Source organism: Achroia grisella, unplaced genomic scaffold (genome assembly GCF_030625045.1).
Source record: "Achroia grisella isolate CSIRO2021 unplaced genomic scaffold, CSIRO_AGI_Agris_v1 utg1110, whole genome shotgun sequence".
Lineage (NCBI taxonomy): Eukaryota > Metazoa > Arthropoda > Insecta > Lepidoptera > Pyralidae > Achroia > Achroia grisella.
This window is the reverse complement of record NW_026712580.1, coordinates 321,437-346,162: the sequence shown is the minus strand read 5'-3', so window position 1 is coordinate 346,162 and position 24,726 is coordinate 321,437. Positions and strand designations below refer to the sequence as shown.

The 24,726-nt window shown below is 36.2% G+C and overlaps 2 protein-coding genes across 2 annotated transcripts; both read right to left on the bottom strand.

Moving 5' to 3' along the window:
• Nucleotides 1-4,432: 4,432 nt before the first annotated feature.
• LOC131849411 (uncharacterized) lies at nt 4,433-7,795 on the bottom strand. The gene is made up of 2 exons (XM_059199490.1): nt 5,917-7,795; nt 4,433-5,055 (listed from the first exon to the last, which is right to left on the bottom strand). Exons 1-2 carry the CDS (start codon nt 7,793-7,795, stop codon nt 4,433-4,435), a joined length of 2,502 nt encoding a protein of 833 aa, XP_059055473.1.
• Nucleotides 7,796-8,300: 505 nt separating this feature from the next.
• On the bottom strand, nt 8,301-9,653 carry LOC131849404 (uncharacterized). The gene has a single exon (XM_059199476.1). The coding sequence runs from the start codon at nt 9,651-9,653 to the stop codon at nt 8,301-8,303; it is 1,353 nt and encodes a 450-aa protein (XP_059055459.1).
• Nucleotides 9,654-24,726: the final 15,073 nt, after the last annotated feature.

The following is a 24,726-nucleotide window of genomic DNA, read 5'->3' as shown; positions in this document are numbered from 1 at the left end:
CAACTCATGGGTAAGTAATTGTTTAGGCAGTAAACCTCTTGAAAGACAGTCGCTTGGATTATTGAATCCAGCCACGTGATAGAAATGTTTTGATTGTAAATTTTCCTGACATTTAGCCACACGATTGCTAACGAAGATATTCCACCGATGTGGTGAAGAATGAATCCATGAGAGTGCAATTTTCGAGTCAGAAAATGCATAGACGTTCTGTACAGACGTGCGTGAAGAGTAAGCATCGTAAACTAGTTTAGTTAGTTTAGACATTAAAACGGCGGCGCAAAGTTCTAGTCGCGCAAGTGAGACTACCTTAACGGGTGCGACTTTTGATTTCGCACAGACTAATCTCACGTATATATTGCCTGCGGGATCTGTCACATGTAAGTAAATAACGCAGCCGTAAGCTTTTAAACTAGCATCCGAAAACGCAACGATATTTATTATACAGTCTTGCGTGACAGATAAATGACGCGGTATTTTTAAATTAGCAAGAAGCGGTAATTGTTGTTTAAATGTAGTAAAAATAGCGGTTATATTTGTCGGAGGTACATCATCCCAACCGACTTTCTGCAGCCAAAGATCTTTAATAAGTAGTTTAGCGGTAAGTACGACAGGCGCAGCAAAACCTAATACGTCCCATAATCGGGCAATTAGGGTACACAAGCGGTCATCACAATTGATTTTAAAAACGAAAATATCATCTTGCGGGTTCCATTCGAGCCCTAATATCTTAAGGGACTCACGTCTATCAAACTCAACTTGCTGTGCAAGTTTCAGCGGTGTAGGAATGCTCTCTAGTAGGTTCTTTGAATTACTGGACCATTTAACTAATTGAAAGCCACCTGACTTGAACATATTAATTAATTGAGCGGTAACCTCGACAGCATCAACCTCATTTAGTATAGACGTAGCTAAATCGTCCATATACAGTTCCCTTTCAGCTATAGAAGCAGCCAGCGGGAAGTTATCGCGTTCATCATCACAAAGCTGACGAATTGTACGCATGGCAAGGTAAGGACTTGACTTAAGACCAAATGCAACTCTATTAAATTGAAAGGTACGTATGGGTTCAGACGTATTAAAGCGGTACAGTATTTTTTGATATTTACGATACTCGTCGGTAACTAAAATTTGTAGGTACATTTGTTTTATATCCGCGGTTATAGCGATTGGAAATAAACGAAAATTTAATAAAAGTAAAAATAAATCAGCTTGGAGATTAGGACCCGTATGTAAAATATCATTTAGAGAAATGCCGTTATGACATTTAGCACTTGCATCAAGGACTATTCTGACCTTGGTCGTGTCTTTATCCTGCCTAATGACAGGGTGATGCGGTATGACGTAACCGTCATCCATATTATCGGATGTATTTAAAACTTCAGATAAATATTGGTTGTCTATATAGTCTTTTATGATGGCATTATAATCAGCGCGCAAACCTGTACTTTCTAGTTTGCGTTCTAGCGATAGCAAGCGACTAAAAGCGGTGATACGGGAATTACCTAACTCGCTAGGATCCTTATAAAACGGTAAAACAGTACAATAACGACCTGACGAGTCGCGGGACACGGTAGAAGAGTACATTTGCTCGCATTCCTTTTCTGCGGGACTTAAATATTTATTTATAGGAACCTCCTCTAATTCCCAGAATTTAGAGAGAGAATCATTAAGATTATTTTCAATACATGTTAAGAAAGCAGAGGAAGATGAGTCTTGTTGAGGCGCGGTATGATCACGATCAGATGTGGTCGCATTATTACAGGGAACGTCACCAATAAAAACATAACCAAAAATAGTTTCTATGGCTGGCGGTGCGGGTGGACTTATTATTTTTCCACTTAAAAGAATATAAGGGAACAAATTTGCTCCTAATACAAGTTCGATCTCACCTGGCATATGCCAGTGAGGATCTGCAAGCGGTAAGTCGACTAAATGACTTATAACAGACGTATCTATATATTCAATAGGTAGTCGATCGGTAATACAATCGACAACCAACGCGGTTATAGTGAAGCTTTGTTCGTTATGTTTATCGGAAATCATTAATTTAACATAACCCTTTATAGGCCTCGTTGTTAATCCGACACCTTTTAAAAATGAATTCGTAAGCGGAATAATGTTTAAGTTTAATTGTTTACAACAATCAATCGTAATAAGGTTATGTTGCGAAGCATTGTCTAAAAGGCAACGAACAGTACGTATTATATTTTTGTTATAGTTACGAACAATAACAGACGCTGTAGACAGAAGTACCTCTGTACGCACTTTACTCGTTGGACATACAACACCAGGCATGGCTGCTGTAGTGGTAGGTACTCGAGTGCACAACGACAAAGGTGCGGGCACCGCGATTTCAATGGGCGCGTTTGAGTCCCCGTCAGGAGTCAACTTACATTGAGTTGGAGTACGACAGGGGACTGGCGGGAGTGCGGGAGCGGCGATCGTAGATCGATCACTCATCACATTAGATCGATGAGTGCAGAGCGGTGTATTATTATTTTGTGCCTTATCTAAATGTAATAAGGAATGATGTCGCTTATTACAAGTTCTACATTTGTATTTAGAATTACAAGTGGACACAGAATGCGTTATACTAAGGCAATTTACACAACCTCGTTTAGATTTAATAAAATCTAATCGATTTTTCGGCGGCATTGATTTAAATGTGGAACAGGTATATAACTGATAATGTTCCGAAGTATTACACATAGAACAAGGAGCTCGGTGACCAGAAGTGTCACTTCGTGTAACAAACGAATGTACATTTTGCGGGCGGTTGTTTTTAATATTAGTTAATGTGTTGCGGCTTACTGAATTAATATTATTACTCGTGCGGTCTAATATTTTCACCTGACTTTTTATAAATTCCACAAAATTCATATAACTCGGAATATCTTTATTTCTAGCGGTCATTTCGAAAGCCTGTGTAGTACTTAAATCCACCTTTCGTAAGGCTAAGTTCAATAAAATAAAATCTTGCATAGCATCAATATTTAATTGACGCATAGCAGCAACAGCGGCATCGAAAGTTTCGATGAAATTATTTAATGAAGCGGAATTATTTGTGGCCGATTTAATGTTAAATAATGTAGAAATATAATATGAACCTAAGGCCCTTTTATCCCGATATTTCTTTACTAAACTTTCCCATATGGAAGTATAATTATCACCAGACGGAATTATACCGGCCATTATTTTTTGAGCGCTTCCAGTTAATTTACTAAGTAAATACTGAATTCTTTGTGAATCGGTTAAATCGGTGTTACAATGAATATATACTCCTAAAGGATTCATAAAAGCTAGACCACGTGGACATATTCCCGTCAAAACAAGGAATACAGAGAGGTTCTAGTTTGATACTAGATTTATTATGCGGTACCGATTGTGAACACGAAGGCTTATTAGCTTCGCTTAATATTAAACGACATCTTTTTATTCGACTAAAAATATCTTCAAACGTTAAAAGTGCCTGGTAATCAGGTTCAAATTTAGGATTCAACTGCATTTGTAACTCGTTCATAGAATCTAAATTTTGTATATATTCATGGCGCAGTATATCAATGGTTGTCCGCCATGAATGCCTCTGCGGAGCGTAAGTCGATTGACGACGGTGACAGATTTTTACAAGTATCACGCAATCTTGTAATACGTTGAAATATAGCTCTGTTTTTAGCTTCTAGCATTTTTAAATTCGACTCCATTATCGTTACGATTATTGGCGTTGAAAAATACAAATTAATGTAGGTAGGTATGTACGATTACTGCGTAATATGTATTATACAAATAATAAAGTATTATTATTAATTAAGCGGTAATTATTAGAAAATATACCCAAGACTAGGCTTATAGGTATGGCGTACTAATATATTAAGTACAGAAAATGCGTATGCGCGGGTGAATATACGAATAGGTACAAAGAAGCGGTATGGCCTATAGCGGGCGGTATAATATAATGAAATTATGTACCTATCAATGCGGGGATGTAAATCTCGTCCTAATTATAGTATTTAAGCGGTAGGTATCCGGTTCGAAGGCGTACCATGGAAAAATGGGGGATAGCGGGTAAGGTAAGTGGACTGTATGGAATTGAAATAAAGGGGGCGCACAGTACGTACCTGCGACTGTAGAGCGGGTTTATTCTTGCACAGCTGCTGCACTCGATGAATACTAAGTTTAACACAGGCACGCACACAAAGTTACTTATTTTTAATGTCAATTATTATAGTAATTAATGTTTTGGAGTAATCACAGCGGATTTTCGGGAATAATGAAATTAAAGACGCAGAGTAACATGTACGACTTCTATATTTTTAACTTAATAAAAACTACAAAATTGTATGAGCACAAATCGCAAAAGTGTAATATTTGCGTAAATAAAATAAGTAGGCGCTTTGACTTCACAACATGCCCCCCGGCATTGAAAGTTGCGCTTTCAATGAGACTCCGATGATACTGGTAATGGGCAGATTTTGCTAAAGGCTCGCCGAATAACTCCAGTGGATGTCCGGATATCAGCAACCCGTACTATGCCGTCAAGACCAGGATGAACTCCCACAACTCTTCCCAATTTCCACTTTAATGGCGGAAGATTATCCTCCTTAATTACTACCAACGTATTCAATTTTAAATTATCCTTGCAAGTACGCCACTTAACACGTTGTTGCAATTCTGCAATGTACTCTTTGCTCCATCTAGCCCAAAAATGTTGTCGTAATTGCTCAATGCGTTGAAACCGTGTTAAATTATTTGTGGAATGTCTTTGATAATCTCGGTCTGGCAAAGAAGTCAGAGACCGCCCAATTAAAAAATGGCCTGGGGTTAATGGATTATAGTCCGCAGGATCCGAAGAAAGTGATGTCAGGGGTCGAGAGTTCAGCACTGCTTCAATTTGTATGAGAGTGGTGTTAAGCTCTTCATAGGTTAATGTACAATTACCCAACACTCTCTGTAAGTGGTATTTTGTCGACTTTACACCCGCTTCCCATAAACCTCCGTAATGAGGAGCATACGCCGGAATAAAATGGAAGTCAATGCCATCACAGGCTGCACTTTCGCCTAAAGAATTACAATTCGTCTTTAGAAATTTTGAAATGTCGTTGTATGCACCCACAAATGAGGTACCGTTATCGGAATATATATTGACAGGTTTACCTCTTCGCGAAATGAATCGACGTAAAGCAAGTATATAATTATTACTAGTTAAATCGCCTACCAACTCTAAATGAATAGCTTTAGTAGTGAAGCAAACAAAAACTGAAATATAAACCTTTACTAGCTTACAACCGCGGCCTTGTCGACTAGCGGACATAATAGGTCCGGCATAATCGACACCGACCGTTTCAAAGGGATAGCCACCAGAAAGTAGGCGCTGCCGTGGTAAATTTCCCATCAAGGGGGTTACAATTTTACCCTTCATGCGTGTACATCTGATACAATTGTGATAACAGGTTTTCGCTAAATTTCGCCCGCCTATAGGCCAATACCTTTCTCTTATAGATGCTAGCAACAATTGAGGACCGGCATGCATTAACCGTTTATGCTCATAAATAAATAATAATTTTGTAAAAATGTGACTGGACTGTAAAATTATATGATGTTTTTTATCTTGTGAAAAATTTGAATTATCAATACGACCTCCGACGCGCATTAATTTATTTTCGTCCATAAAGACGTTCAGTTTTAATAGTTGACTGTTTTTTGGCAAATTATCATTATTTAACAGTAACTTGTACTCGGGAAAGGATTCATATTGACTATTTGAAATAATTAAAACTAAGGCGTCGCGTAAGTCTACCTCTTCTAAAAAATTTGATACTACAAGTACCTTTTTACAATATTTGATAAATCTTAAAACATAGGCAACTGATCGCAATAGTCTTAAATAATTAGAAAAGCGACTAAATTCAATGAGCCCACAGGAATTGTTATTGTTAATAACAATAGCATTTAGAGATATGTCTGGTTTAATTTCTGGGAGAACTTCAACACACTTCAGTTGCGTAGGCCACTTTGACAAGTCATTCATGAGAAATTGCGGACCAGACCACCATAAGTTTAAACCTTGCAGTTTAATATCCACACCACGAGATATTAGATCTGCTGAGTTTTCATCAGTTGGTACGTGTCGCCATGTACAATTTTCTGTCCTTTCTAAGACTTCAGCAACACGATTACGTACAAAAGGCTGAAGTCTAGAAGGCAGCATACGTAACCAACCTAAAACTATGGTGGAATCTGTCCAGCAGTAAGCTTGATCTATTCCCAATCTAAGCGACGTGATGACCTTATCATATAGCCGCGCTCCCATCAACGCACCGCACAGTTCCAACCTAGGTATTGTGGTAGGCTTAATAGGAGCTACTCGGCTCTTAGCCATTAACAACCGAACCATAACTTCACCAGAAGTACTGACGCTACGCAAATAAATGCAAGCTCCATATGCACGCTCTGAAGCGTCCGAAAAAACATGCAACTCTAACGACTTACAGGAGTCGCAAATAACAATCCTCGGTACACGAAGATCGTTCAAAAGAGGCAAAGTTTTACGAATGTAATTCCAATGACGATTAATATCATCAGTTAATGGTTCGTCCCAAGCTAATTTTTTAATCCAAAGCTGCTGTAACAATATTTTCATATTAATTATGCATGGAGCCAAAAGTCCCAATGGGTCAAAAATTCGAGCAATCATCGAAAGAATATCACGTTTTGTATTACCATTAGGAACTAGAGAACTTATTGGGAAACAGAGTTCATCAGAATCTGTGTGCCAACTAAGACCTAATAACTTATTTGGCTCATCACTCCCAATATTCAAATCGAATGATGATGCTTGAACGTCCTGAGGATCAATCATCAAAAGAGGATTATTCGATTTCCATTTTCTTAATGGCATACATGCAGAAGCAAGTACATTAGTAACTTGCTTACGTATAGCTTGAACTTCAGCCAAATCGTTACCGCCCGTTAATAGATCATCAACGTAAAAATCATGTTGAATGATCTCGGAAATTTTATCATCCTTGCAGTTGATTCCTAACTGCTTTAGACAGCGTGTAGCCAGAAATGGAGCACTGGATGTTCCATATGTGACCGTGTTCAATATGAATTTTGTAATTGGCTCAGCTACATTACTACGCCACAGTATTTGCTGCAGATGTCTATCAGACGGGTGGACAATTATTTGTCTGTACATTTTTTCAACATCTGCAGACAAAACATATTTATGCTGCCTAAATCGAAGCAATATGGATATCAAATCATCTTGGACGGTGGGACCAATCATTTGGATGTCATTGTAAGAAACACCTGAGGTCGTAGGAGAACTGGCATTAAATACAACACGGAGTTTGGTGCTCGTGCTACTATCTCGCATAACACCGTGATGAGGAATGAAATATTCCTTTTTATCTACCTCAGGCTGTTTATATTCTGACATATGGCCAAGCGATTTATACTCTGTCATGAAGTTGCTATACATATCTCTCAATTCAAGATTGCTCGTCAACCTACGCTCTAAAGAAAATAAACAGTGTTCCGCTCGATGAAACGAATTACCTAAAACAGAAGAATCATGTTTAAGCGGTATACGGACGCAGAAACGACCGTCATCGAGGCGCGTTGTGTTCGCAACAAAATGTTCCTCACACATTCTTTCTTCCGGAAAATAATTTGATTTGGAGCATATCTCTTCCAGCTGCCAGAATCGTGTCAAGTCAGCTCGAATGTCGTCCAAATCATGACTTGCACTAGAATCAATTTTACTAAAATTACATTTTATATCATTTAAATGCATAATTGTGTCATGATGACTAAAGATAGGACCTGAAATTATCCACCCTAATCTGGTTTCGCACAATACAGGCTTTTTCTTACCTAGTATTATTCTCCGCGTCCCTACCAAATCCCAAAAGAGATCGGCACCAATCAAGATATCAACATCTGCTGGTACAAAGAACGTAGGATCCGCCAAACTAATGTCAGTAGGGATGTCAATATTAGAAATATTAATTTCGTGACCGGGTACATTACTTGTGATTGATGGCAAAACATAACATTGAAGCTCAGAAGAGAAACTGTTATTCAACGACGTCATGTGCACATGACAAGTTTTGCCTACGCGTAAAGTTATTTACACCCATGATTGACTTATCTACCTGACAGGTTTCCAAATTTAATTGTCGACACAATCTCTCAGTCATTAGACTTGATGTACTACCACTGTCTAATATTGCACGTACTATATGTTCGTGATTATTCTTGTCATATAATTTTACCAACGCAGTAGATAATAATACATCTCATTGAATTTTATTATAACTAGACATATTTGCTGCTAAAGTTACATTGTCAGAAGCAGCAGTCGTTGAAGACGACGCTAAAGGTGTAGTTTCAGATACGACTCTATTTTCATTACGAATATGATGATCATTGGCTGCATGAATCAGAGTGTTGTGTCGACGCTTGCATATTTTGCAACCTGGCCTTTTGCATAGATTAGCAAAATGACCTACACGAAAACAATTGAAACATACCTTAAAACTGGGTAGTACCTTTAGGCGCGCTTCAACGCTCAACGCAAGAAACTGGGGGCAACCGGTTAGACTATGGTCACCCTTACACTTAGGGCAGATTCGATTATGTGATTCTGCTGTATTGGAATTCTGATGTGGATGACTGCCATGAACTGAAACCATAGATTTTAATTTCATAGTCGATTTATGATTTAAATTGCCCTGATTAACACGTGAAAGCTCTAATGTTTCAATCAAATCTGCACGATTTCGGATAAATTCTAGAAAGGTGTCAAAGGTAATTGAAGTATCTTTATGTGAATGCCCCTTAAATTCCTCCCACTCTCTATAAGTTTTACTATCTAATTTATGGGTAATAATATGGATTAAAAGGGTATCCCAATGTTTGACAGGTTCACCTAATGATTCAAGTGCCCGCAAGTTTTTATTTACCTGATCAATTAACCGCTTTAAATTTGCTGATGACTCCTTTGTTATTGCTTCCACATTGAACAAAGAAGACACATGATTTTGTATCAACAGACGTTTGTTGTCAAACCTATCGCACAAAAGTTTCCACGCAACAGCATAATTACTAGATGAAAACTCAACTGATTGAATTACCACGGCAGCAGAACCCTCTAACGATGCACGCAAATAGTGAAATTTATTCACTTCGTCTATTTCATCATTGTTGTGTATAAGGCTAGTAAAGGTGTCTCTAAATTCCAAATAATCATCGTATGAACCACTGAATCGCGGTAGCTGGATGGTCGGAAGACGCACCAGCCTATGATTATTGCTCGCTCGAGTACCTCCATCACTGCCCATATTGCTCATAGTCTCAACATTAACATTTTGTAAACCTTGGGCTTTCGCGATTGCCTTGAAATATTGTGATTCAAATTCGGAGCGCTCTTTAAATTGCTCTTCACTATTATCAACTATACATTCAAGGCGCAACTGTACCTGATCATACTGTTCATACAACGACTCAATTTTACCCATACGTAATTGTAATTCTCTGGCATCCGAGAGACTTAACGGTTCATCAGTTAGTGTATGCAAATAATTAATAAATGCAGTTAAACGGCCTTTAAAACTGCCTCGCTTTTTTATTAACTCCTTTTCTTCGGACATTATGGGATTCGAGTGTTGTCGACCTGGAATTTATACAATTAAAAAATTAATTCTAATTAATGAAATAAAAATCTACGATCAGTAGGTATGAATACAAAATATTAAGCTAACAATATGTTAATTCGATAAAGAAATATATTTATATGTATATTATATAAATCTAGTAAATGTACTGTAAATGTTGTGACATTACATATATTACATATGCACAAGCATAAGTACCGATTCAAATTGACATTAATAGAGAAAATATTTATTTATTTATTTTATTTATTTTATTTATTTTATTTAAACTCTTTATTGCACCAGACAAAGAAAACACACAAAATGATATAATACATAAACTGATACAAAAGGCGGTCTTATCGCTAAGCAATCTCTTCCAGACTACCAGTAGAGAAAGTAACATTAAGATAAGAAAATAGTAGGTGGTGCACGTAATGAACATAAATATACATTTGTACATAAATATATCTATTAATATATATAATAAAATAAACTCATACGTAAACATACATATACTTAATAATGCACATATCTTCAGAAAATATGAAGGGAACTATGAGAAAGAGGACAATATGAACTTAAAGGGAAAGAAAGTGGGATTTGACAGAGACTTTGAAACTAGCAAGTGACTGAATGCTCCGAATGCAAGGGGGGAGTGCGTTGCATAACCTGACAGCCTGGACAGAAAAGAATTTGGAATAGAAGGAAGTGGAATGAGAGGGACATCTGAGAAGGAGGGAGGAAAATACTAGATTGTTTCTTAACTTGCTGTCGTACATACGGCAAATTATTTGTTTAACATAAATGTACAGATTCCTTAAGTACCTACATTTATAATATAATATAGAACCTGACAATAAAATTAAACACCAAACACCAAAGTAACATTTAACACAAAAGAATTAGTTATACCTACTTTACTTACATACAACTGACGTGAATAACTATTGAAATTTGCAATTATAAGGCATATATTCTGATAATTAACTCAAACAATATAGCATTAGTGCTTACTATACTTAATTAAGTATGATTTGTAGTTAATTTTAGCAAATTATGAAAAAGTACTAATATTATTCACAATGCAGTAGGTAGGAAACTAATGAAGTTAAAATAATGTGATACAGATAAATAACGTAATTATCGTTTACTAACCTTAATAAAGTTTTTGATTTACTTATAATATTACCTGTAGAGTGTTGGGATAAGTTTATTATATAGTAATTTATACTTAACACCACTATAAATTACACTCGATTCACATCCAATGGTAGGTAGTTCTGCCGGTCAACTTGCATCCAATTAATTTCTCTTTTATTTCTTGTATTTCGATTTAATTCCACAAAATAATAACTGATCCGCATTTAATTCACATCAGGCTTCGATATAGGACCATGTTTTGAAGTAATCACAGCGGATTTTCGGGAATAATGAAATTAAAGACGCAGAGTAACTTGTACGACTTCTAGATTTTTAACTTAATAAAAACTACAAAATTGTATGAGCACAAATCGCAAAAGTGTAATATTTGCGTAAATAAAATAAGTAGGCGCTTTGACTTCACAACAATTAATTTAAAGCGGAGCGGTTGGGACGAGATGTCACCATTCACGTTAGTAGACGAGGTCGTCGGGCGACCTCAGTTGACATACTGTGCGCGGGAAAGGGATTAGGATATGGGGAATAATACCATACCACTTGATATGTTTATAAATGGCGCGAACACTTAGGTAAAACTAGTTTATTGAGATTAAAATCGTTCGTTACTCTGCTAATGGAAACTTAAGATGTTTTTTCTTTTCTTTTTCCAATGTTCAAGTGTTTAGCTACGAAACCTTTCTAATTTAACTCCATTAATACGTATTTATCTTCAGAAAATAACAACTAATCCGCAAAGGTTACAAGACTTGCTCCACTAGCGTACCTCTCAAAAGCGCATATCTTCCTAGGGACGGCTGGCAGCTCAAGCTCCAAATCGGCTTTGGAATGACTCTAATCTTACTTTATTACACGAAGTCTGCTCTACAGGGCTTCATTAATACAGAGCTTCGCTGTAGGGTGCATACACGGTCGCAACGTGGAGCAGATTTTTAATCAGCTTTTAATAAATTCATGCTGGCAGAGCAAAAACAAAAGACCCGCAAATATCTTCCTACCTCGTATTTTGGATTAAATTTAATTGAGGCATGGGCGGTAATAAAGTCTTCTTGCATTATGTTTCATAAAAAAAAAACAGAAGGAAAGTATTTTATAAAACTTCATTGTTTGGTTTTATACTCGTAGCTCCAGATTGCGGTTTAGGAATTTGTATAATATTGTTAAACAACTTGATATTTTCTTCTTTTCTTTCGGTTTTTGAAAACAATTGCTATCTTACTTCTGTAATGGTCACAAATCTGATGATATATTCATGTCAAGCGCTTTTAAATGCTGTAAATTTTGGTTTAAATTTCGTAGCTAGATTTTAGAAACATTTTGTACTATGATATACTTTTAGAACAATATTTGTATTTGAATGGCAACAGTTGATCATGCACGGGATTTCCATTTAATGACACCTATATACATTGTAAATAAACTAGCTTCAAAAAAAAGTAATTCAATGGAGTTTCTTCCCAGTTCTTCTCAATTGGATCTATCAATATACTGAACGGAAATTATAATATAAAAAAATTCAGAAGCGGCTAAAATGTTCTACATGTATAAATGATTTTTGAATTTGAATTTGAATGGTAAATAAATGCATCATCGTATCATCTTAGATCATTATCATCTTACAGGTCGCTCTAACAACGAGATGAAGTCTACACTACACCATCTACAGAACAGACCTGGTAAAATGCTAACGAGACCTTACGACTCCGGCAATGGCGCTCGTAGGTACACCGCATGGTTTTATATTGAGTAACAATCAGATATACTCACTTGTCACCTTTCTGACGGGGGGATGGTCTATTGAAGATATTCCCAAACGACAAAAAAACAACAGAACATTTTTAGCGGTTGCGACGCCATATTGCCACATCTATAAATTGTCTTTTAAACAGCAACCTCCTTGTCTCCCGAGGCGTGTAAATCTTGTGTTGCGTGACATATGAAATATCATATTAAAGAATTCCAGTGGTTTCGCGGTGAAAATGAAATTGATTCAGCCCGTCGGCATAGCGTATGAACTTTCAGAATGGGGAGATAAAAGTGAATTGCTCGTAATATAGCACGCTTATCTCCTTGTGGTATAAATATTACGTCTTCGACGGAAGTTAATGTACCAAATTGCCTAAGGTATGAATAATGTTACCCAAAATTGCGCAAATATTGGTTCAAGATGTTGTATGAGCCCTTATGAGATAGTTAGAGCTGTGGCGTAGTTAAGTAACTAAGGACCTTGGGGCAAATAAAAAAATGGGACCCCACTGCTCAGCAGTATAGTAGGTGCAGGTACATATACCCTACATTATAGTTTTATTAAAACGCACATATCGCTATCCGTCAAATTGACATCACTGCCACCCCATAAAAAGAATTTAGGAGAATTCCGAAGGTATAACTTTCGGATTTCTCTCAACTGAGTTGCCATGATTAAAGTAGGGTTGCAATCTATCATATTTATTTTGAAAATGGGAGAAATTTTGTAAAGTTCAGTTCGAGATTTTCTGGGCCCCGGGGCCCCGCCTAGCCCCTAGGTAGCTACGCCACTGAGTTAGAGATCCGAGACATGCCAGAAGCAACTATTGTTAGAGGCGGTCCTTGCATCAACCACCGCATATCTGCTTGTAAGCATATATGCCGGTTTCTTGACACCTGTCTCCCATTGGGACATGCTGAAATAGCATTGCTAAATATTACAATTCTAACAGATCTGCTATTTACTAAATGCATATTTAATAATGTGTACATAAGCCAATGTGACAAGTAGCGACTATTACTGTTTATTTATTTACAGCTAGTTGTACCCGCGTCTTCGTCCGGGTGGAATTTAAGAGCGTCCAGACATTTCACAGATTAGCCGGAACAAACAGACAGATAGAAAAAATGGTAAAAAAATGTTATTTTGGTGCGACTTCGTCCGCGTGGAATTTAACTTTATTTTTCTAAAAAAAAAGTAGCCTAAGTTACTCCTTTTACTGCAGCTACCTGCCAATAAAAGTCCCGTCAAAATCGGTCCAGCCATTTCAGAGATTAGCCGGAACAAACAGACAGACAGACAAAAATGGTAAAAAAATGTTTTTTAGTGCGACTACGTCCGCGTGGAATTTAACTTTATTTTTCTAATATAAAAGTAGCCTAAGTTACTCCTTTTACTGCAGCTACCTGCCAATAAAAGTCCCGTCAAAATCGGTCCAGACATTTCAGAGATTAGCCGGAACTAACAGACAGAGAGACAAGAATTCTAAAAAATATTATTTTGGTGTATGTACCGTATTTATATTCATATGCATGTAGTAAAAAACGGTTATTTCAATATTACAAACAGACACTCCAATTTTATTTATATGTATAGATGGCACATGTATATACAATAAACTTACATATAATAAATTAACAATACACACATGGAATCTGTTTAAAGAATGTAAAAATTTCGTAAATATTTTACAATATCCAAAAGCATCCAAACCTCTTGTCAGTTTGTTACTATAAAATAAAAATTAAAAGTTTAAAAGATCATTATTTTAATTAAACTTTTGATTCAGAATTTATTATCCTGCGATATATTCGTTAGTTTTAAATGGATTTTGATTAATCATTTTGTAAAGAAATGTGGTATCTATACATATAAATAAAATTCGAGTGTCTGTTTGTAATATTGAAATAACCATTTTTTACTACATACATATGAATATAAAAATCATTTTTTACAATTTTTGTCTGTCTGGCTGTTTGTTCCGACTAAGCTCTGAAATGGCTGGACCGATTTTGATGGGAATATTTTTGGCAGGTAGCTGATGTAATAAGCAGTAACTTAGGCTACTTTCATTTCAGAAAACTAAAGTTAAAATCCACGCGGACGAAATCGCGTTTACAGTTAGTAGGTTATAAATACAGAAGTGTTAAAGTTTCAAAACTGAATAATCCTGAATCATATTTACCTGAATTTTATTTCTATGTTGTAATAGAAATAGAAATAGAAATAGAAATAATCTTTATTCAAATAAACTCATTACAAGCACTTTTGAATAGTCATATTTTGATTCTACCACTCATTCGGAATGCAGATTCATCACAAGAAGAATGAGCAAGAAACTTGTGTGTTGCTCTTTTTAATAGATGTTTTTTTTATATAAATAATTACAGTGTAACAAGTAAGAGGCATGCGACAACCAACATAGAAATCGCTACGCACTCATTATTAGTGTAATCAGATAATATTGTCAGTGCTATGTATTTAAAATTTTTCTACAAAAACATTATTATCGTTAACGAATTCTTCAATTTTATAGTAAGCTTTTTTGCAAAGGAAGTGTTTTATTTGACATTTAAATCTTTTTTCTGGCAGATTTATAACAGACTCTGGTATTTTATTGTAAAACCTTACGCAATTGCCATAAAACGAATTACTAACTTTAGCCAAACGACATTTAGGTAAAATCAGTTTGTTATTGTTACGTAAGCTTTTATTAAATCACTAACTCTTTTGAAACTGTCTATATTGTTCCTGGCATACATGATATTTTCAAAATATATTGAGAAGCAACGGTAGGATATTTGATTGCTTAAAGCACTCTCGCAAAGACTCCCTGAATAATGCTTAAATGGAGCGAATGGCCCTCTTTTGTAAAATAAATATTTATTTATATCAGCTGCTTTGCCCCATAACAAAATGCCATACGACATAATGCTATGGAAATAGCTAAAGAAGCCGTTGCCACGTCTGTTAATTGTCTAATTCTTCTTACCGCATAAGCGGCAGAAAAGTTGTGGATGTATGTATATCTATATGTGTCAGTTACATTGTGAGTTGCAGTTGGCGGGGTTCCAAAACGTTTATTAGCCTATATAGGCCATTACCACGTAGCATTGTCACTAATTGCTTTTATAATATCCTACGGTGTATTTACTTAAAATATATCCTTGATACGAATAATTTTAAATTATTTATTTATAAACTCTTTATTGCACCAATAGAATTAATATATAAGAATTATACAGAAAAGAGATATGGAAGTGCAAAAGCCGGTGTTATCGCTAGAAGCAATCTCTTACAGACAACCTTTAGGTAGTATATATATATATATGTGTGTGTAATAAGAGGCATAGGTATGAAAGTGGCACCGATGTCAGACAGGTTAAAGAGTAATCGTCTATCGTGGTATGGGCATGTAATGCGTAGGAATGAAGATCATATCCTAAGGACGGTGTTACATATGAATGTGGATGGTTATAAGGGTAGAGGAAGACCGAAAGAGAGATGGATGGACTGTGTGAAAGATGATATGGTGAGAAAGGGAGTAAATAACGGAATGACTGCGAACAGAGATGAATGGAAGAGAAAAACATATTACGCCGACCAGAAATAAATGGGATAAGGAAGAAGCAGATGATGAAGAGGGATAGGATAATAATACCAATAAATATTAGTAAATATCACACATTATATATACTATATATAAATATATACATACATATATCTATACATATAAATAAAATTGGAATGTCTGTTTGTAATATTGAAATAACCGTTTTTTACTACATGCATATGAATACAAAATGGTAAATACAACAAAAAAAGACTTTTTAAAAATTTTGTCTGTCTGTCGGTCTGTTTGTTCCGGCTAATCTCTGAAATGGCTGGACCGATTTTAACGAGACTTTTTTGGCAGGTAGCTGATGTAATAGGGAGTAACTTAGGCTACTTTTATTTTAGAAAAATAAAGTTAAATTCCACGCGGACGAAGTCGCGGGTGCAGCTAGTGTATAAATAATAATAATAATAATCCTGGAATTAACTCAGCGCTATCTAGTCCCACAGTAAGAAGACCCAGCAGAGCTTGTGTCACGGATACTAGCGAACTGATATAAATACTTAGATATTTTGTTTTATAAATATACATAGAAAACACCCAGACCGATACAAATAATCATACTCATTATTACAAACGTTTGCACCGTGCGAAGAATCGAACCCGCGACCATCGGAAGCAAATCGGTGTGCTACCGCTAGATCACCGAGGCCATCATATAACCGAGGAATTCACATAGTGTCAACTGTGCCCAAGCTAAGCAAAACTTGGTTTGTTGTTAAAATGTTAAAGGTAATAGACAACTGATATGTTATATATATAAAATTCTCGTGTCACAATGTTAGTTACCATACTCCTCTGAAACGATTTTTATGAAATTTTATATGCATATTCAGTAGGTCTGAGAATCGGCTACTATCTATTTTTCATACCCCTAAGTGATAAGTGAATAAGTGATAACATTATTTTAATCTAAGTTAATTTTAAATGTACATATACTATACTAGCTGTACCCGCGACTTCGTCTGCGTAAAATAGTGACCCTGACCAAAAAATGAAAAAAAATATTTAATGACCTAACCCAATAAAAACCAAATAAAAACGAAGAAACTTTTTTATTTGGTTACTTATTGTTATGTTATATGTTATGTTTATTTAGTTAATATTACCCTTAAGAGGGAGAGGGTAATATTTTTATAAACTTTGATGGCCTATTTATTTATATTTAATCAACAGCCTCAAACATAAATTGCAAGTTTCTAGCTTCAAAAATGACGAATTTGCATAAAAACTTTCATCCCCTATTTTATTTTACCCCCTTAAGGGTAATATTTTTACAAAATTTGATGGCCTATTTATTTATATTCAATCAACAGCCTTAAAAATCAGTTTCTAGCTTCAAAACTGACAAATTTACATGAAAACTTTCATCCCTTATTTTATTTTACCCCCTAAGGTTAAGATTTTTACAAATTTAGTGTGTCATATTTATTTATATTTAATCAACAGCCTCGAAAATAAGTTACAATCTTCTTGCTTCTATAATAACAAATTTACATAAAAAAAATATCCCCTTATTTATTTAACCCCCTTAAAGGTAATATTTATAAAAACTTTGTATGTCATATTTATTTATATTTAATTAGCAGCTTCAAAATTAAGTTTCAAGCTTCTAGCTTCAAAAATGACGATTTTTTCATACAATCCTACATCCCCAATTTCATCCCCTTACAACCCTTTTTTCGCATTAAAAAGTACCCTATGTCCTTTCACAGGATCTAGACTATCTGTGTTCTAGACTATTTGTGTGTGTGTGTACCAAATTTCATTCGGTCAGTGGGTCAGTAGTTTTGGCGTGAAAGCGAGATAGACAGACAGACATAATTACTTTCGCATTTATAATTTTAGTAAGGATAAAATATATAATATTATACATAGAAAATACTCAGATTTATACAAAATAAACATTATAAAACTGAAAACTTGAATATTCAACAGATCCAATATATCAAGCCGTTTCAATTAAACTATACGGAAATTCATCGAACGGTTTCAGATGTTAATTTGAGAAGGCGATAAATTTTAGCCGTTTTGTTTGGAAAAAAACGAGGTGCCTAATGAAAGTCCAGCACGTGTTCGCATTGGAATTCCGGGCGGCTGCGAGGTCGCAGTTCAAATGTTGATTTTACTTATTTAAAACTCGTAAAGACTCTTCTAGATTTATCACAAATTAAAATCTTATCATTTTAAAACTACTACGTACATACGTAGATATTTATATAGATATATAGGTTACATCATTATCTGTGATTTATAGTATTTTATTGTTCACGCAAAATATATATTTTTTTTTATAACACAGGGGACAAACGAGCATGCGGCTCACCTGATGGTAAGTGATTACCGCCGCCCATGAGCACCCGCAATACCAGGGGAATTGCAAGTACGTTGTCGGGCTTTTAAAAAGGAATAAGCTCTTTTCTTGAAGGTTTCAATATCGTATCGGTTCGGAAATACCATTGCTGGAAGGTGATTCCACAATGTGGTTGTGCGGCAAAAAATATCTAGAAAACCACACTGTGGAGGACCGCCATTCATCCAGATGATCAGGATGGTATTTTAGTTTCTGGCGGGTGGTACGGTGATGAAACTCAGCAGCTGGTATTAATCCGAACAATTCCTCAGAACACTCCCCGTGATATATGCGGTAGAAAATGCACAGAGATGCAATATCTCGCCGCAAAGCCAATGGGTCGAGTCTGTCACATTTCGCAGTTTACATGATTCGGAACCTGTTTAAATATATTTATTAATACGCGTACTAAACGGGTTTAAAAATGAGTATCTAGTACTTAAACCAGTCAGTATAAACTGCAAACGTATGACGTACAATATAATGTATTATGAAAATAAAATAAAATTAAAAAAAATATTAACTGCGGGAAGCCACAATGTATATTATTCGCGGAGCAATGATGGCGTAGAAAAAAAATAATAGAAAACCAGGATTTAAAAAAAATGCAAAAAAGGGCATAGACCTTCAGTCTATGGAAATAAGGGCGTAACTAAAATAAAAAAAATGCAAACGTAACAGTTTCTTCAAAGCAGATAAAAGTGTGAGCATAAAGCGAGCCATCTAACAAAACTTCCTCTTTTGTCAGCGCTTCGTCTAATCCCAGTTTGATTGCTCGATCGTCAAACATAGACTCATTAATAATGGCGCTCGTCTGCCATCACTTTTTACTTCAATCTTCTGTCAATCGGCCATATTGATTGCAATAGGGTGTAGTAAAATTACACTAGACTAATACTAAAACACTCTATCTTCTTAAATATATATAACTCAAAGGTGACTGACATAGTGATCTATCAACGCACAGCCCAAACCACTAGACAGATCGGGCTGAAATTTGGCATGCAGGTAGATGTTATGACGTAGGCATCCGTTAAGAAAGGATTTTGATTAATTCTACCCCTAAAGGGATAAAATAGGGGATGAAAGTTTGTAAATTTTAAACCTATCGGGCTGAGACTTTGCATGCATAAAGCTACTATGAGGTAGGCATCTCCTAAGAGAGGATTTTGATAAATTCCACCCCTAAGGGTATAAATTAACGCGAGCGAAACCGCGGGCAACGTTATTTTGCCATATAAATTAAAATCGCTATTAAAAAATAGGGGTTGATAGAAGGGTGAAAATTTTGAATTATATGTACATACTTATTTTTTAATATCATATTATACAAAATATAAAACAAAAAGAATTTGACCAAAAAATAAAAAAACAATGTTAGGACGACCCTTATTACTTTGGGGTATGAAAAATAGATAGTAGCCGATTCTCAGACCTACTGAATATGCATATAAAATTTCATAAAAATCGGTCAAGTCGTTTCGGAAGAGTATGCTAACTAACATTGTGACACGAGAATTTTATATATAAGATACATACATATAAATACTGTACAATAAAATATAAATAACACACTATACTAAATTTCGTAATAAATCATTCAAAAAATTCAAATTCAACAATCTAAAATATCTTTATTCACGTAGGTCTATTTTGACTCTTATGATATGTCAACTCTCCGTCCCCTCCGATGATTTCCCCGCCTATGGACGCCTGAAGCACTCAGGGTATTCTTTTCAAATAAATGTTGTACGTTTACAATAATACAGATTCATTATTAAACCTTAATAGTACCCTTCTTTGAAAAATAATGCTTATAGTCTCGTGAGAAAACCTCGGCAGGAAGTTCATTCCACCATCTAAGTGTACGCGGGAGGTAGCTCGGAGCACTTTGACTCCGCACCGGTGCCCACTATCGCCCCTCCGATAGATCCCCCGCCTATGGACGCCTGAAGCACCAGGGGTGTCACGTGCGCGTTGCCGACCCTTAAGAAACCTTAATATACCCTTCTTGAAAAACCCCATGCTGTAGTTTCGTGAGAAAACCTAGGCAAGAAGTTCATTCCACAATCTAAGTGTACGCGGGAGGTAGCTCGGAGCACTTTGACTCCGCACCGGTGCCCACTATCGCCCCTCCGATAGATCCCCCGCCTATGGACGCCTGAAGCACCAGGGGTGTCACGTGCGCGTTGCCGACCCTTAAGAAACCTTAATATACCCTTCTTGAAAAACCCCATGCTGTAGTTTCGTGAGAAAACCTAGACAGGAAGTTTATTCCACAATCTAAGTGTACGCGGGAGGAAGTGTTACCACTTAAGTGATATCCCTAGCGATCAGAAAGTCCTATCCGTCAGGCGGGAGTTGGCCTTCAGGCGTTACATAAGTTCCTCGGATTTGTACTGCCATCTGCTCTCGCCCCTTATCGTCTGGTGAAGCTGTAAAGGGCCGGCTGCGGCCAACAGCATTAGAGTAGTCCGAAAAAATGCGTTTTAGTTTGCATGTCATATTAAACTAGTATACAACTCCCAATCTGCTCCAATAAAGCAGAGTTTGAAATTTAACGTGGCAGGAACTTCATCTTGTGAAGTTTTAAGTGAAAATCTGTATGCTGGAGCACGGCTGATTTGCATGTTACAATGCTCCGAGTGTTCACAATAGGATTGGGCTGTCACTATCTGTTCTGCAGTATAGTTTAGTGATGGAAGTTTACTTAGATGACTGTACTTATACGTAGATTAATAGTGTTCTGTTTAATACTCTATTTTGCATAATGGTATAATATCTTGTGAATATCATATTAGTATTCGGAAATTATAGACTAATAAAGTTGAATCCCACGCGGACGAAGTCGCGGGTACAGCTAAAACTAGTTGTACCCGCGAGATTTAACTTTATAAAAAAATATGTAGCCTAAGTTATTCCTTATTACATTAGCTACCTGCCAATAAAAGTCTATATTTCTAAAAGATTAGCTGTACATATTACTTAAATCTATACATATAAATAAAACTGGAGTGTCTGTTTGTAATATCGAAATAACCGTTTTTTACTACATGCATATGAATATAAATATGATACACCAAAATGTTTTTTTTTTTTTATTTTTATCTATCTGTCTGTTTGTTTCGGCTAATCTCGGAAATGGCTGGTCTTTTTCTGACAGGTAGCTCATGTAATAAGAAGTAACTTAGGCTACTTTTATTTTAGAAAAATAAAGTTAATTTCCACGCAGACGAAGTCACGGAAACAGCTAGTATATATTGAAATATATCCTCAAATATTTGTCATCATTTCATTTATGCGAAAAGCATATAATCGTAGATAAGCCGTATCACAAAGCGAGTTTTACTATCGCGGGTAATACTGCTCGGTTATACTATAACTAGCTTTTGCCCGATGCTTCGCTCGCGTTAATTTATCTCCTTAGGGGTGGAATTTATGAAAATCCTTTCTTAGAGGATGCCTACGTCATAGTAGCTTTATGCGTGAAAAGTCTCAGCCCGATCGGTTTAAAATTGACAAACTTTCATACAAACCTTCATCCCTATTTTATCCCCTTGGGGGTAGAATTAATCAAAATCCTTTCTTAGCGGATGCCTACGTCATAATATCTACCTGCATGCCAAATTTCAGCCCGATCCGTGTATTGGTTTGGGCTGTGCGTTGATAGATCACTATGTCAGTCACCTTTGAGTTATATATATATATAGATTACTGGATGTGCTTGTTATTTGGAATTCATAGATTTACGCGGATCGAATACATTAAACAGTATCGGGGCGGTATCGGCGGTTATTGATTTCAGATTAATTGCCCACTACGGGGTCGTCGCTCAGCAAGTTATTATACCCTCTATATTATACTAATATTCTGGGTAAGGGCGCTACATCCTAGGCCTTGCCATCATTTACCATCAGATGAGGTAAGGCAAAGAGCAATCCCTTTATTACTAAAAAAAAAATACTTACCCGAAACTCTATCTGCGTATCTGCCAAATATACCCTCTACATCAGTGGTTCCCAATTAGCTATTGCTGCGTACCACTTAAAAAAAGACCTCAAATCTACCCATTGTTGTAGCAATCACACTAATGTTATAAATGCGAAAGTTTGAGAGGGTGTGTATGTTTGCTACTTCTTCAACTCAAATGCTTGCGGGAACAAAACGAAGAGGGAACAGGTGATGGGTGGCGGGGTAGCAGAATGACGAGATGAGGCAGGCGCGGGATAGCGCACGGTGGGTCTTAGTGCTCGGTGCTCCGTGCTTTTACTGTGATGATTGTTATAAAATAATATTTTGGAAATTGTTCTTGTTTTTACTGATACCCGCATGTACCCTTTGATGCAATTTCACGTACCCCTGGGGGTACGCGTACCACTACTTGGGAAATACCACTCTACATTATACTTACCTGAGACTGTCTGCCAATCTGCCAAAGATAGCTTTTGACCGCGGCTTCGCTCGTGTTATATTATCCCCTTAAGTGTGGAATTTATCAAAATCCTTTCTATGGGGATGCCTATGTCATAATAGCTTTATGCATGCAAAATCTCAGCCCGATCGGTTTAAAATTGACAAAGTTTCATACAAACTTTCATCCCCTATTTTATCCCCTTGGGGGTTGAATTAATCAAAATCCTTTCTTAGCGGATGCCTACGTCATAACATCTACCTGCATGCCAAATTTCAGCCCGATCCGTCCAGTGGTTTGTTTTATGTCAGTCAGTCACATTTGAGTTATATATATTTAGATTAAATTTTAAAAGAATAACCACACATAGTACTATCATAATATGACCGACCTAAAATAACACTAATGAAACACATAAACAAAATGACTCATCCTAAACGAATGGGTTAGACCACCAAAAATAGATTGCGTTACATTCGGCGGCGCATTTTCATTTTGTCACATTACATTTAATGTGTTTGGATTTGTCAGCGCTAAAATTGCAGACAAAACCTCGGCCATTGCTGGCCTGGCAACCGTTCACGGGATCAAGTCGTTATTGCGTCGTCCTATCGACCCTATTTGATCTGCCATCCATTGTGGAGCACGACGTGGTAAAATCCAGGAATTCTCTCGCAGCATCGAAATTGCAGGAAATCGGCACGTTTGAGGCACGTATTATCAGGGTATTAAGGTATTTGGCTCGGTTTTGTTCAGCCTCGACTTAACTTGGCTGAAGTTGAGTTGGTTCAATGGATAAAGTTTCATGTAAAACAAATAGAAGGGTTGAGTTGGGTAAGTTTAATCTCGGATTGATGCGGGAATACATTAAATTGTGCTTTACGTTTAACAAATTAACTAAACTATCATTAACTGTTATTGTGATTTTATGGGTTCACTTTGAATAATGAGTAATGGCTAATAATGATGTATATATAGTAATAATAATCTCAGGATAATTCACACAGCGCCATCTAGACCCAAGTTAAGCTAGCTAAAGCTTGTGTTTTGGGTACTAGATAACTGATACAAATACATAGATATATATATTTTTGTAAATACCTACATATTACATATAGAAAACATCTAGATCGATACAAACAATCATACTAATGAATACGAATGTTTGTGCCGTGCGAGGAATCGAACCCGCGAGCTAGATCACCGAGGTCGTCGATATAAATAATAATAACCCTAGACAATCCACGCCATAGTCCCAAGCTAAGCAGAGCTTACATATGTTATGGGTCCTAGATAACTAATATAAATACATATTTATGAATGAATGAATGAATGAATGAATGAAAATTCTTTATTGTTCCTCTCAAAGAAAGATTACAAAAATTACAATTACATAAATTAATATGTACATAAGATATAAAAATAATAACAACGTAATTATGATATAGAGGTAACAATGGGCGGTCTTATCGCTAAATAACGATTTCTTCCAGCCAACCTTATGATGGAGAGGAGTGATTAGACTGTTTCTGGCCGAGGCATATCAATATTTACTAGGTATAGCGGTATTTATATACATTTTTTTAATAAATACTTGCTTAATATACATAGAAATTTGTACTTACGTGTATTTGTACATAGAAATTAAAAATTGTCGTCGCTACCACAAAGCCTTAAGACCAAGGTTTATAACCAGTGCATCCTACCCGTTATGACTTACGTTGCCGAAACGTGGACACTGACGATACGACTGGTCCACCAACTCAAACTCGCTCAACGAGC